At 42.7% G+C, this 14,820-nt stretch overlaps 1 protein-coding gene across 1 annotated transcript; it reads left to right on the top strand.

Annotated features, from left to right (window-relative positions):
- Positions 1-11,216, top strand: LOC143319514 (PDZ and LIM domain protein 3-like). The gene is made up of 7 exons (XM_076728561.1): positions 1-196; positions 5,321-5,472; positions 6,015-6,099; positions 6,208-6,395; positions 7,789-7,916; positions 9,312-9,423; positions 10,851-11,216. Exons 1-7 carry the CDS (start codon positions 104-106, stop codon positions 11,038-11,040), a joined length of 948 nt encoding a protein of 315 aa, XP_076584676.1. The 5' UTR covers positions 1-103; the 3' UTR covers positions 11,041-11,216.
- The last annotated feature ends 3,604 nt before the right edge of the window (positions 11,217-14,820 follow it).

Below are 14,820 nucleotides of genomic sequence, written 5' to 3'. Positions count from 1 at the left end.
TCTCCATCACTTTCCTTTGCTCTTTAACTTTGCTCCCCGCAGGCTGCAGTGCACTGTCTGCACTGTTGTTATCTACCGGGGGGGGGGGAGACTTTAAAGGGTCATGCCACTCAATGTCGTGTTGGACGGTCCGGCCCCCTGGGGGTTTCGCCTGGCAGGAGGGAAGGACTTCAACCAGCCCCTGACCATCTCCAGGGTGAGTCAGTGATAGGACGCCTCAAAACAAAGCCTTCTCTCTGGGTTTGAACTTGATGATCAGGGACAATGTTTCTACTGATGTGACATCAGTCAAAATGTCTAAAATATGGTGGTCCGGTCCTGAGGGGTCAGTGCTGGTGTTTCCATTCGAGAAAGGGTCTGTCTGTATGGCAGCTTGCACCTGTGCCACAGCAAATGCAAGAGGCTTAGATACAAATAGCAGCTTACATCGCACTCTGACATGTGCACACACACACACACACACACACACACACACTCACTCAGACAGAGGAATTCAGCAGCATAGTGAGGTTATTATTATTATTATATCTTTCCTAACGAGCCCTGCAGGGTGTGTTCAGCGATTTTCACTGTAACCTGATGAAAATGTGGAAGAAAAAGAAAGGAAGAATCTGCCTCTGTGTGCTTGGACATCATGAATTTGTCAGTGACGGGAGAGGATGAGCACACAGTCACTGCTGTAACGGTGCAGCTGTTCAAGGCTGGTAAACGTCAGCTCGCAGCATCATGTCGCTTGTCAGCATTGCTGTAACTGTAATTCCTGAAAGGAGACTCACAGCAGCGCAATTAAAGACACAGAAAAGATTTGTTAGACGTGTATTTGGTTAAAAAGAAACTATTTTGAAGGTGATTCAGATCAGAATTTGTCTTCATCTGTCCATAATGTGGTATTTCCTTTTATTTTTAAAGTACAGCAAATAACTGAATCACATGTTGTCAAGAAGAAGGTTACACATTAGAATTTATTCATTTTAAAGGAGCTGTAAGATGGAGCTAGGGCCCAGTTAGCCTAGCTTAGCACAAAGACTGGGAGCAAAGGGAAACAGCTAGCCTGATTCTGTCTGAGGGGACTAAAATCTCTGTGGAAATACCCTGTTATAACAAACAATCACCGCTCAGTTTCCAGACAGCACAGAGTTTATTTTCACTGCTATAAAGCACCAAAATAAACATTGTGAATATGGTCTTCAGCAGCATTCAGACCCCCGCTGTCACACGGGATCAGACGTGAGGAGACCCTGTAATCCCACTCTGTTGGGGTTACATGCATCTATATTTAGGGGAACACCTCAGGAACCACTGACTAAAAGCGTAGTTAGCTGTCCAAACCACTGGCTCTGTCCAACACCTGTTGTGCGAGAGAGGACTGGGATGGACGAGGACTCTGGGAGGGCAAACGGTATGCCAGCAGTAATACAAGAAGTGTTGAAATGTACACGTAAGAGAGAAGTTCATTATGGAAAAGGAGCTCTGATATACCTTACAGAAGAGCTCACACATGCATTCAGAGTTGATGAGACAAATGAGAGGAACTGCTGCTGCACTGGATCCTTATTTAAGCAAGTGAATCCAGTGTCTCCCTCCACTGCCATTTTTGGTCAGGAACATCCTCCTCTTTGTGTCCGCCGGTGCTCCCAGCTGCTCGAGGAAAGTAAACACAAGCGCTTATCATCTTTTTTCTGCGGCGGACTGCGGCCTTAAAGGGACACTCTGCTAAACTTACACACCAGGAGCAGTTTACGCGATCTTCATGCCTGATGCCTGAGGATGTGAAAGCAGTTGTATGCGCTGTCTTCTCCAGAGCTTTGACAGGTCTGAGCAAATAACCCTGGTGATGTCATCTGGGTTACATTAGCTGGAGTGTGGAGACGACAAACAGTAAACCTCCAGTAAACACATGTGTACAAGCAGGAAGGTTTAATGAAAGACACGATTTCTATTATTATTGTCATATGATACTATACACATTATATTTATCTCCCATAGGAGGTTGAAATCTGGTTACTGCAAAAGACATATAATAACAGTAATGATGGTGATAATAATAGTTCAAAATACTTGGGATATTTTAAGGTTTAAAGTAAGTTTCTGGGTTAAGGTATAAATGAGCAGATAAGTTGAAAAGACTAAAGCTGGATGAAGAAAGATGGAAGCTAAACTGCATCGCTGGATTAACTTTATATGAAGGTGTAGCTGACGGCATATGAAGAGCTGGAAAAGTGAGAAAAGGTCTAATTCGTCTGAATTGGACTGAAAGGCTTGGATGTCAGCTGACATCTTTGAAAAACACCTCCATGTTAGCTTAGCATAGCATGAATACCAGAAAGAGGAGGAAGCGCTAGCCTGGCTGTGTGACGGCGGGCATCGACTCTAGTTAATAGCATTTCCTGTTTTATTTTGTAGTAACGCATTCCAGTACATTTTACTTCCTGTCATTGTTCAGTTTCCCGCTACTTTTACTCATCACCTGTTCTTGATTATCCAATCAGCTCCTCCCACTACTTATAGTCCAAACTATGGGCCACCTGTGTGCAGGTTGTCTTTGTTCTTCTGCAGATCAGCGTTGTTCTTTAGTGTTTTCTCTCTGCCTGCTCTTTGAATTTAGATTATTGCCCAGCTGACTTTCTGTCTGGTCTATTAGCTCAACCTCATTAAACTTTGGAAAATTCTGGACTATTGGATTTTCATGTGATCGTTGAGTTTCTTTGAGCTCTGCTCGTCACAGGCCCACCCTCAGAGAAACACTGGTTTGAGTGGAGGAAGCAGCAGAGTGTTGCATTTTGGGTGAGCTCCAGGAGCTAAAGGCAGGGATAACGTGTCATGAAGAACAAACTGCTGCAATTCTGCTGAACACACACTTTAAATTGTCTATAAATCAAAGGAAGTTTGGCACATCATCACAACCTTTCAAGAACATTCTGAGACGTTCAATAAACGTTCCTACAACCAAAGAAAAACATTCCCAGAATGTTTTGGGAACTTTCACCAGCTAGAGTAGAAAGACGTCTGGATGAGCAGGTAGTTGGTTGAATCTGCTGCCTCAATAACAGCAAAACTTTCAGTTCAGTTAAAAATCACTCCTCTTCAAAACGTAAAGGTCACATCTGACATATGTTCTGATTTTCTGTTTCTAACTTTCTCTGGTAATTTCATCTAAACTAGCACAGGAAGAGCTTTCCTCCATCTCATCCATTGCGGTTTTAACTTCCTGCCCTCCATCTGAATCTAACGTCACGCGACTGAAAACAAAAAAATGTTACATTTTTAATAAAAATGTTAACTCGCTTCATTCATTCTTACTTTGGATTTTTTCTTTTTAGTTACAAACAAATACATAGACAAATATTAGCACATGGAAGAACAGAAGATGATTTACTATCGTTCTTGAGGAAAACTTCTCAGCTTCTCTCAGTTTTGGGACTTTCGTGCTTGCAGAAATAAAAGGAAGAAGGGGAGATGGACAATGAAAGACAAAAGGAAAGGAGGGCTGTAATTTAAATGATTGTCTGACATGACGCTGAGCTGCATGGACGCAAAAGAATCCAGTAAAAAGCAGATTCAGGTAACACACGTCAGAGCAGTGAAGCATGCAGGCAGGCAGCAGCAGTCCACTGTAAATCACCGCTCCCTCTTTGGCAGCATGAGACATCCCCTCAGCTTTCATCCACGGTTATTTATAGGCACATGATCTAATGCAAGTTTCAATCTAACATCCCAGTGTAGCTAAGTTTCCTATGCCCCGTAATGCAATATGGCTGAGCATAGGTCACGGCCTGTTTCGAGTGAGTGGGTATGTTCTTTGGGTTTGAAGCTGCCTCCTGAGGTATTCCCTGTGACCCCGATGCCTTTCGGGGAGTCCTCATCCATCTTGATGGCTTCCTGGCCCGCGGGATCGTATAATTCCACCTGGATGCTGTCACATAGTGGAAAGCAGTGCATGTTTACTTTATCTCCATGACAAAGGACGGACAGTTCGCACGCATGTGTACCAGCTGGGGCAAGGCCTTTCTGCGGTGTTTTTCAGAATTGGAGATTTAGGACATGAATCTTCTCTGCTCTGAGTTTGACAGAATAATTGGGCTTCTTGATGGATTCTGTGTTGTGCGTTTTTAGGCCAGGTGAGACAAAGTAAAAAAAAAGGAACGTGAACAAGGGGCCTTACGCTGTGTGTTCAGAGATGATGTGTCAGTGATGGAGAGCAGGCCGAAATGTTTCACAAGGCTGCCCCACCTGTGCTTACTGGGCTGTCTGAATGGGATTTATGAAGAGACAGAAAGCAAAGGTTGTTTTTCCAGACAAATCAGACGATGTTGCTCTGGGATTCATTCTAATGTGTGTGTGTGTGTCCATGTGTGTTGAAGCCCTTAATAAAGTGAAAAAACTAATGGCAGAAGTTTAAAAATGCCCTTCATCCAGAGCCCCTACTAGACTACACTGGTCTAATTCAAGCAGATCAAAATTAGATCAGATATTGATTTATGGGTGATACCAAACGACAGAAGCCCTCTCACATTACGTTCCGGTTGTGGTTTAAGTCAACAATGTTCTGGCAACCTTTTAGGTTTTACCGGTTTTACCTCACATTGAATCCTGCACAATCACAGCAGTCTGGAGTAAACCCATGAAGCCTTTGTCTCAATCAAAATACTGTAAATATTGTTATAGTGTAAGAAGAATATGTGTGGATCAAAGAATTAACGAGCACTGATTGTCACTGAAAAGAACATGTGCTGTGTTGGGGCGTCAGATTTAAAATGTTTTTTATTGTTCCACAAACAATAAAAAATGAACTGCGAAATAACTTTAATATGAAAAACAGATATAAGCAGCAGACTTGCAGTATCCTCTCCACCTCCGCCAACGTGCTAAATCTGGCTTTACAGCCTTTTCGGGCCCCCTGATGTGGTTTTCAGGTCCCAAACTTCTCATGACCCCCAGCCGTCAGAGAAGTCAGCTGACATTGAGCAAAGGGTGTTTTTGTTTGTGGTTGGAAGTCCAAATTTATTAAACAGAAATGATTTATTTATGGATTTATTTTTCAAGGGATTAAACTGATATTAATATTCAGTAATGTAAAATAAGATGCTTTGATTTTTTTTATTTTTTTTCTTGCTTCTGAGTATATTTTTGCAGTAAAGAAAACACCAAGGAAAAAAATGTAAAAACAATTGAATTAAACTTAAAGTAGAGCAGCAGGAGTCTCACCACGTTCTGTACGGAGACGTTTGCATTCGTAATGTTTCTCCACTCATTAACTCCTGTTTTTATTTGTTGTCTGCTTCTCTCCCCATTAATCATCTCCTCTTCTGCTCCCCTGCAGATCACTCCTGGCAGCAAGGCCTCCGTCGCCAACTTGTGTCCCGGTGACGTCATCGTGGCCATAGAGGGAGTCCCGGCGACAAACATGCTGCACTGTGAAGCCCAGAACAAGATAAAGGAGTCCACCGGTCAGCTCTGTCTCACCATTGAAAGGTTAAACAAAAAGCATGCACACGAACAGGTGGAGGGCTGAGGAAAGGCAACACCTGCACAGTAAAATGAAATCAAATACGTTAGCCTGGCCAGTAATTACTGCGTTCGTGAAGCCTCTGTTGTTCCATTTCTGTGTCAGACAGCTGTTGGTTCAATTCTAAATGAAGTTTAAAGGCCTTTGTTGTGGTTACATGCTGTCCCGTCGTTGCTTTTATTGTGTCAGTAAATGTGTCCACAGTGCGTACTGGTGCTGTCCAGCAGTCCACATGAGACCCCGACAGCTCCTGAACGTCAGTGTTTTATGTGCGTGCTGGTTTTTGGAAGAATGGACAGACAAAATTATGCAGTAATTCACCAGAAATATGTGTGCTGACATCAGCCAATCACATGTTTATCAAGTGAATATGGTCTGGCTTTTGACTTTGGCTCAATTTTGTCTGTTTTTCAGTTTGGAAACTCTCAAAACCCACTTCAAACAAGTCCTGAAACAGTGAGTTCATGCTCTGTGACCTTCTGATCAGGATCTGCTTTTTGGCTTCCAGGAATGAATCCAGACTGTGGTCACCACACGTCATGGACGGAGGAAGAGCTCACCCCTATAAAATCAACCTGGAGGCAGAACAGCAGGTGTGTGAAGGGTGTGTGAGGGTGTGTGAGACGCGGTCGCCATTCTGCTTCATGTGATTATCTCATTCGTAGCTCGACTGTGACATCACTTCCTTCTTCTGCCTGCAGGAATATAAACCTATTGGCACAGCTCACAACCGCAAAGCTCAGCCGTTTGTGGCGGCAGCGAACATCGATGACAAGCGTCAGGTGGTCAGCACATCCTACAACACTCCTATTGGCCTCTACTCCTCAGGCAACATCCAGGACGCCATGGAGGGCCAGATCCGAGGCCTGGTTCCCCAGAAGCCCTCGAGGTGACGTGTCTCACTCTATCTACAGCTTAAACATGGCAGCAGGTTCTCTCACAGGCCGGCGCCATGCCGAAACTATTAACATACGAGTCATAAGTGCACCGATTGTGCTGTTAGTATCAGTCATGCTAGCAAAAGCAATATGGCTCAGCAGAGGGCTGTCAGCTTGCTGTTCAGTCCATCTGTTGGTGTCTGGGACAGAGGAACAGCTCGAGGCTTTGCACCAGATTTGGTCCAGTGCCCACACTTGGAACTGGACGACATTTGAAAGAGACTCTAATTCGATTTACATCATCATTTACTCCTTTATTTGACACACTGTATATATATATAAATATAATATGCAAAATGCATTTTATTTGCATTGAAAATGTTTTGAGACATTTCAAGAGAAAAAAGAATATCTGTAGAACTGATTTTCTGCTAAAGTGCTAATTAGCTTGGAGGTTCATTTATAAATCTGTGATGAAATGTACTTTCCGTCATTTTAAAAGCTCTGGGAAAAAAGGGTGAGTCGAGTTGAGATTTTTTTTATAACAGGACCAGCTGATTAATTGACTAATTGTTTCATCAATTCTTTCCTCTGGCGCCCCCCCGAGGACAAATGTTCTCTAAGCGAAGAACAGCCAAGTGTCCACTTCCATCCAAGTTTTCTGATGTGTACTGATCGTTTCCGCCTCTCAGGGCTGCTAATAGAGCTTGTTCCCTCCATCATTTCTTTCTGCTTTGCTGTCACCTGCTCTTCACATGACTCACCTCCTGAATCACCCACTCGCGCCTTGTTTGACGGTGTCAGGTGAAGCTGAGGAGCTGAATACAGTGTACATATACAATTCGGCCTTCCCCTCCGTTCATGTGGCTTTCATTAGGCTACCTGATATATGGAGTGTCACGCTGAGAACATATCACAGCAGCCTGAAGGAATTCATCTTCCCATGACTTAACCACAACTCCTGAATAAGGCATATGACTCCTTCTTCCAGGCTACTGGTGGTAAAATCTTTGATCAATCAACATCCTCTGTCCCCTCTCGTTTTCTTCGAAGTGCTGCAGCCACATTTAGCATCGAGGCCTTTTTCTCCTTTTAAGGTTGACTCATCATGCTGGAGCCTCATGATCTCCGGCTAGTGGTTCCCTCCTCATCCTCGCTCTGCAACCACAAGTTTAAAAGAAAACTCAGGTCAATGCAGTTAATACTGAAATGCATTATTGCTGCCACTAGCATGAAGGAATCCCTCGTAATCAAACAGATGTTTACTGGTTTGGGAAAAGGAAGCTTTAATTTGTCGACCTACAGGCCAAAGCAACGCTGAGTCACACATAGCAGAGTGTATTTGTATTTGTACCTCGACCAGGTGTTGTACTGGATGTATGTGTGTCTGAATGTGCTGCGCAGCCCCAGGACTTTGACCAGCATCGAGGACTCTGCCGTGTACCAGATGCTACAGAAAGACGAGGAGGATCCCCAGGAGCCACGACAGTCCGGCTCGTTCAAAGCCCTGCAGGAGTTTATTGACAGTGACGGTGAGCTCTTCCTCTTCCTCCATCGATTTTCCTCCACAAAAACACTGTACAGGTTGAAATGATTAGTGGCACAGAGGAATATTTGTACTTTTACTGGCAGTCAAAAAAAAGACTGTCTCATTGGAGAAACAGATGTTTTAAGGCCCTGAAAGCTTATTCTCTAAATTTGATTTTCTCTGTGAGTTATGGGTTTCTGCATGAACGATTTGTACCAAAGTTTTGGTTATTCTTCGATTTCTGTCTCTTTTTTTCTGAGCTCTTCTCTCTGGTTTGAAGTGGGCGGGGCTCAGTTAGAAAAAAGGTGATGTCACGTACTCCCATGCCCCAATCTCAGAGCCAATCAGCTTTCGTCTGATTGACATTTTATCTCTGGGATGACAGCAAGTGTTGAGGGGCTTCTGATATCAAGATAACTGCAACAACTCAGTGTTAGAGCTAATTTGAATGCAGATTCCAAAAGGCTAAAAAAAGGCTAAATCGTCATCAGACGTGATGTGTTTCAGCCCATGAGCTCCGCCTCTTTTGCTCTCCTCGCGGACTGTTTACCTGCATGCAACCAAAGCCCGCTCAAATGTGATTGGTCAATGCTGCAAACAGGCTACAAACAGAAACCAGAAAGTTTTCCATAGCAGATTCACATGCAGAGATCTGTTTATAGAAGTTTGGACTGGAGCTCACGGCTGTAGATGGAGCTATTTGATCAGCTGCAGCAGCAAATGTTTGGACGTGAAGCATGACTTCTTCAGATTCTGTTGATCACAGACTGTTCTCTTCAAAGCAGCTTATATTTTTACCTTATATACGCATATCAGGAGCAATTTTAAGGTTCAGTGTCAAGCCGGGGGCTGAGCAAACAACCCTCCGACCAACCTGCTGTATCTCTTGTGTAACAACTTACAGAACCACATTTCATGACGTCCTTACAACTGTGGCACTTATTGCATTAATTATATTCATTGTGGTCCAGGGAACAAAAGCACACTATACCGACTGCACAAGGTTTCTACTTAAATCATTTATGCAATATTTTGACAATGTGCTGTATGACTAACCAGTCTCATAACACACTGTTAAAGCCACTGTACAATACACTGTACAATATATAATTAAGCCATACCCATATGTGCTCCCCTTATTATTCAAGTAATGTAGTGCTAAAGCGACAACATGTCCTGACAATAGCGCTCCTTCATGTGTCCTCTGTTAATTCAGAGGTAAAAATGTGTCCTGGTAGAGCTGACGTTGTTTAACCCAGAAGAAAGCATCATTCAGTTTTCAAGAGGTTACAGTAAGAGTGAATGGCCCACATCTCTGGAGTGTTGAGTTATTTCTGTGCTCCAGTCAAGCACAAGCACAGGGTTGTTTTGTTGAGCGCACTCTCTCCCATGTGGGCAGGCACTCGTCCCATTGTGACCAGGACAGTAAAAGCCCCCACGACCAAGCCGACTCCGCCCACAGGAAACCTGCAGAAACTGCCCGTCTGCGACAAGTGTGGGAATGGGATCGTGTGAGTAAAAATAGAGAAAGATTCATCTGTGATTCACATTCAGGGGCACCATGAATCAATGCAAACAAAGGGCGGAGAAGAGGACAGGAACAATACAGCAACGCCGCAAACCACAGCTCATATAGGAATGAATTAGCAGCTCTTTGTGTGAACACACATTAACTGAACACGACCGAATAAGCTGCACAAAGTAGTCCTGATCGCACTCCTGTGACACAAAAGAGTCCAAACATGATGTGGCTTTCTACAAAGGCTTTTCTTCATCAACCGCTTGAGCCTGACACAAAGAGAAAAACTACAACTACTTCTCCTTTGAGCGCCTAATATCCATATTTTTTAATTATGAACTTTAAAGTTTTCCAAGTATCTAACCAATGTAAACATTAGTGAATCATAACATGTAAGATTTATACTTTATTTATACATATATGTGTACTAGTATCTTATAAATGTTTAAGAACATACTGTCATGTAATCCGAGGTAAAAACAAGTACACTTTGTGCTGTTTTTATCGTCTTCAAGTATACTTAAGTGTTGTCCTTGAGTACCACTTGATTGAAACTTTAGTATACTCCAGGTGTAAATAGTTGCTGAGTTTTTTACAAACTTTAAGAGTACTGAAGTACACCAGCAAAAATCAGGATTCATGAGCATTCAAAGCACACACGCAGTACAGTGTTATCAAAGCACCAGTGTGTTAGAAGTATACTTAAAGTACACTTTAATTAAGCATGCTGACAGTGTTTTACAAAGGATGTGAAAAGAAGTTTATTTTCAATAAGTACACTTTATTACTATTAAAAGTATTTGCAATTTATTACACTTGTTAAAGGTACACTTCAGTACAATTTACATTACACGATATAAAGTCAAATTTTTTAGTACTTTGAAATACCACTTTAAGTATTTCAACATTCATTGTGAATGTATTTAAGTAGAAATCAATGGCAGAAATACATGATTTAAAAGTGAATGTCAAACATACTTTAAATTGAGCCCACAAAGAGCCCACTTTTCATACTTAAATTATATTTCTAATACACTAAAGTGTACTTCATGTATTTGGCATATTTACATTTTATTGTGTTTTCAAGAAACTGTTAATACACTAGCTACAGATGATTCATGGGAGTTATCATGGCCGACATTAATGAACACTTTATTTATGGTGTGTAAACACAGTTATTAGGCGTTTACAGGCTGCACATAAACTTACACCAACCACAAAGGTTTTCTGTGTAAATACTCCTTAACTCTACAAAGACTTTTCTCTGTCTTCATTTTGATGGTTTACATGACTTCTCTCTCTCTCACACACACTCTCTCTCTCTCTCTCTCTCTCTCTCTCTCTCACACACACACACACACACACACACACACACACACACAGCTTTTGACATGTCCCTCTCTATCTTTTGTCCCACAGCGGGACCGTGGTGAAAGCACGAGACAAATTTCGTCACCCCGGCTGCTTCGTGTGCTCCGACTGCGACGTCAACCTCAAACAGAAGGGCTATTTCTTTGTGGAGGGGCAGCTGTACTGTGAGACTCACGCTCGCGCTCGGATGAGACCGCCGGAGGGACACGACCTCATCACCACTTTCCCCTCTGCGTAAACGCTCTTTGGCCAACACTCCTGCGTCTTTTTCCTCCCATCATCTGCACTTTGATGTGTTGTCCGTGTGCAGCAATGATTGGATAAGAACACGTTTCTCTCTGAATGTAACAGTATGACGTTTTGCCAGTTTCTCACTATTCGATTCTTTCCAATAAAGGCCTCTGCTCACACTGTAAAATGGCATCTGTATGTGTTGTGTTGAGATGAAAAGCAGCACCAAAAAAAATCCTCTGTGGAAAGCTACTGAAAAACATGGCAAAAAGCTGAATAACCAGCTGATGTATAGTATCGACATGCAAAAAGAAAAGGGATCAAATGGTTCAAGTGCTCGTTCTGCTTAGCTCATACACCTGTCCACCGCTTCGGTCCAGGCTGAAATATCTCATCAACCACTGGATGGATTGCGTACAGACATTAATGGTCCCCAGAGGACAATGTGCATGTCTTATAGCAGAGTGAAACATAACACAGGGACTCGGTACACACATTAAGGTACATAAAACATGATAAAATACATGGAATATGTCATCAGTTCATCATCAGCTGAGTCACTGAGAGTATTTCTGGCCGCCTGAGAGGTTTAAGGAGTATTCACGCTGTTAAATGTGGCCTTTGGGAGCCTGAATCTCCACCTGCAGGGCACTTCCTGTAAACAGGCTGACTATGACTGAACCATCTGCAAACTGCAAAGAGTGTCAGGACATGCAGCAGGATGAGGAAACCAGCAGCACTAAAAAATCTGAAATACATCCAGCAATGCCACGGTGAAGTGAGAATAAGACATTTTTTCATTTACTGGCTAAAGTGGGGCAGAGAGGGAGCACATCTGGTTACATCTGGTGTACCCTCATCTGTTCTTGTTGGGCAGCAGCCCCACTGTGAGACAGTGATGTAGAACACAAGTGTGAAAATGTGACAGAAATAGAGAATACAAGGTGATGCAGCACACCTCCTTGTGACACCTGTGTCGATGCTGTAGCTTGCAGCTTCTGAAATGTGATTTTATTTCCTCTGGATCCGGATCAGGGCCACTCACCTTCAGAGGAAACGTTTCCATTAGAAAGAAAGCACAGTGGGGATCAAATGAAAGCTATCTGTGAGATGAAATCACAGCAGCCAGCGGCTCCATCATTACACACTCAGCGTCGTGTTTTCCAAAACTACAGAACTTTATTCCAGTCAACATCGAAATCCAGTTTCCAGTACGTCAGCCTGAAACTGAGATAAATGATCCACAAAACCAGAATATTTCCATTTGATGGCACCAGGGTAAGAAAACAGGCATCTGTAATGAAGTGTTGAAACAGTCAGGCAGAATATAAACGATGTGATTATTCTGGGTTGGAAAACAGCTTTACTGGTTAATAAACCCCTAAAACTCTTCGTGTTCTGTACTTGAACTGGTTTCTCGATGATTCAGTGACTCCTGCTGCTGTGATTGGACCCTGTTGAGACAGCGGGGGGAGCTAAAGTATAATTTTCTAGCTCTTGACCATCACACACAGCAGAAACACTGTAGGAGCTGTATGATCTGAAGTGAGGAAATAGCTCCAGTCTGCACCAGGTGTACTGCATATGAGGTATTTTTAACTGTATGTGATGCAAATAACAATTATTTTGATGATCCATTGAGTCATTTTTAGAAACATATTCATAAATCTACAAAATATCAAACAAATAAGCAGTCTTAAAGCTGCATTAAACACCTTTTTATATTAAAGTGAAAGGTGTCGCCCATAGTGATGAACACTTTATCAGCCAGCTCCACTTAAAGCTGGTTTCACAGTTCGCTCATTTTATGGCTGAACAGGTAACTGTTTCCATCAAGACAGCTCTGATAAATCCACAGCACGTTACCCGCATCACCGCACAGGAGACAGACAAAGTTAGACAGGTTATACTCAGAAATATCTAAAGATGCAGACATTTTTCTCAGGACTGAACCTCGGCTGCAGTCGAGAAGCTGAGGCTCACAAATGTCAAAACAACCAGTCCTTTCAGCTTTCAGACCGTTATGAATATCATGAACAGTTAAATGTTAAATGCACTCAAGAGGCTGTGAGCCTGCATTTATGTGAACCATCTCTGATGAAAAAGCTGTCATACTGTGTTTCACTACCCATTTCACAACGGAAGAACAATGAATTTACAAAATCGATACTCGTTTCACTGTCAAAATGCCATAATACATGTAGATGGAAAGCCGCGAGGCAGACGCGGGGAGTGACGTAAGCGTTTTCTCTTATGAAAGCCAAAAGACAAGAGCAAGGAGGAATTTAATTAGCTTCAAAGCTATTGTTCATCTTACTTGATTAGCGAGTATGCTCCTCCTGAGGGAGCACTTTGTAACGGCTGCTCAATAACAGCAGACAGTTGAAGAAACAATTATTGATTTAGTGCTGAATACACCATGAGTAGGTTACTAAAAATGGCGATCCAGAGCTAATATCCTGGTCCCCCGGCTCCTCACGTACACACAGAGTAAATCAGTGAAAACCTGGTCAACAGGAAGGCCTCTCCAAACCCTGAGCACCAGCATAATCAGCGTGAAAGCAGAGAGTTGTAATTAGGACGCCTGCTGCAAACAAAGACGAGGAGGGGAGGAGAGGAACTCCTCTCATCTGCCTAATAAAGAAGCCTGTTTCAGTTTCCTGCTGAATCCATTACGCAAACACACGCACACACACACACACACACACACACACACACACACACCCTGAACCTATAAATTTCACAGTTAGGTTAGTTTGTGGCTTCAGTTGTTATGATTTCACACATATTTGATATCTATTATTTGTGTATTTCAGCATGCAGTGAAATTCACCACCAGCATGTCCATTTAAGGTCCCACTGACAATCAGCACAAATCAGCTGTGCCAGTTTCCCAGTCCATGCATGTCTGAATCCTGGCAGCCGTTATTGATCTCCTATTTAAAAAGAATTTCTCAGCATCCAAAATAAACAAGAGGCTTGTGGAGAAAAACTCAGACCTCGCCAGGTGAGCGCTGGTCGTCGTGTAGTCCTCAGCCTGGAATGAGCCACGAGCCGACATTAAAAGCAGATCCCCGCTCAGAAAGTCGCTGAAGCAGGAACTGATGAGTCCCGTGTGCCGTGGACGTGTGACAGTTTGGTTCGTGTTTCCACTGCAGGCTGCTGCTGTCTGCAGTTTCATGAGTCAAAGTTCCGCTTGTGCTTTTTTGTTGACACGATGCAACTTTGACCCGAATGAAGAGTAAAGAATAACCGAGATCCACATATATATATTTAAAAGAATAACATTCAAGAGGTGGCGTCAATCAGTGTGTAGACTATTATTCCAATACAAAAAAATTAAACGTCTTCACTCAAAAGGTGGCACAATGATTGATTTTCTGCGTGCTGACTCCTTCTTTCAGCTTTCGTTTCCTGATAAGTCTCCCATAAGCACTCAATGAGCCTGTGCTGTTGCGGTGATGCACAAAGCTTCAGTACAGCTTCACGTGGAATTTTGTTTGCTGCTTAATTACAGTTGAAGTTATTTCATTTGATGGCACCCTACTAATGCAGCCACGCTATTAGCATGAAAGGGTAGCCACTCTATAATGTCATTAACAAAGAGCCTGCATGTGAAAATCTATTAATTCAAGGCTTAAATGATGGTGCTGTGATAAAAGTCTCCCAAATGATATATAATGATGCAGTATATATAATCAAGTATGGCTGAAGTACGCACAGAACATCCGTTACGATACACTGTGCAGATATGTACGCTGCAGAAACAAAGCATTTAATATCAGAC

The sequence above is a fragment of the Chaetodon auriga genome, chromosome 4 (assembly GCF_051107435.1).
Source record: "Chaetodon auriga isolate fChaAug3 chromosome 4, fChaAug3.hap1, whole genome shotgun sequence".
In the NCBI taxonomy this organism is placed as follows: domain Eukaryota; kingdom Metazoa; phylum Chordata; class Actinopteri; order Chaetodontiformes; family Chaetodontidae; genus Chaetodon; species Chaetodon auriga.
This window is presented reverse-complemented; position numbering and strand designations above follow the sequence as displayed.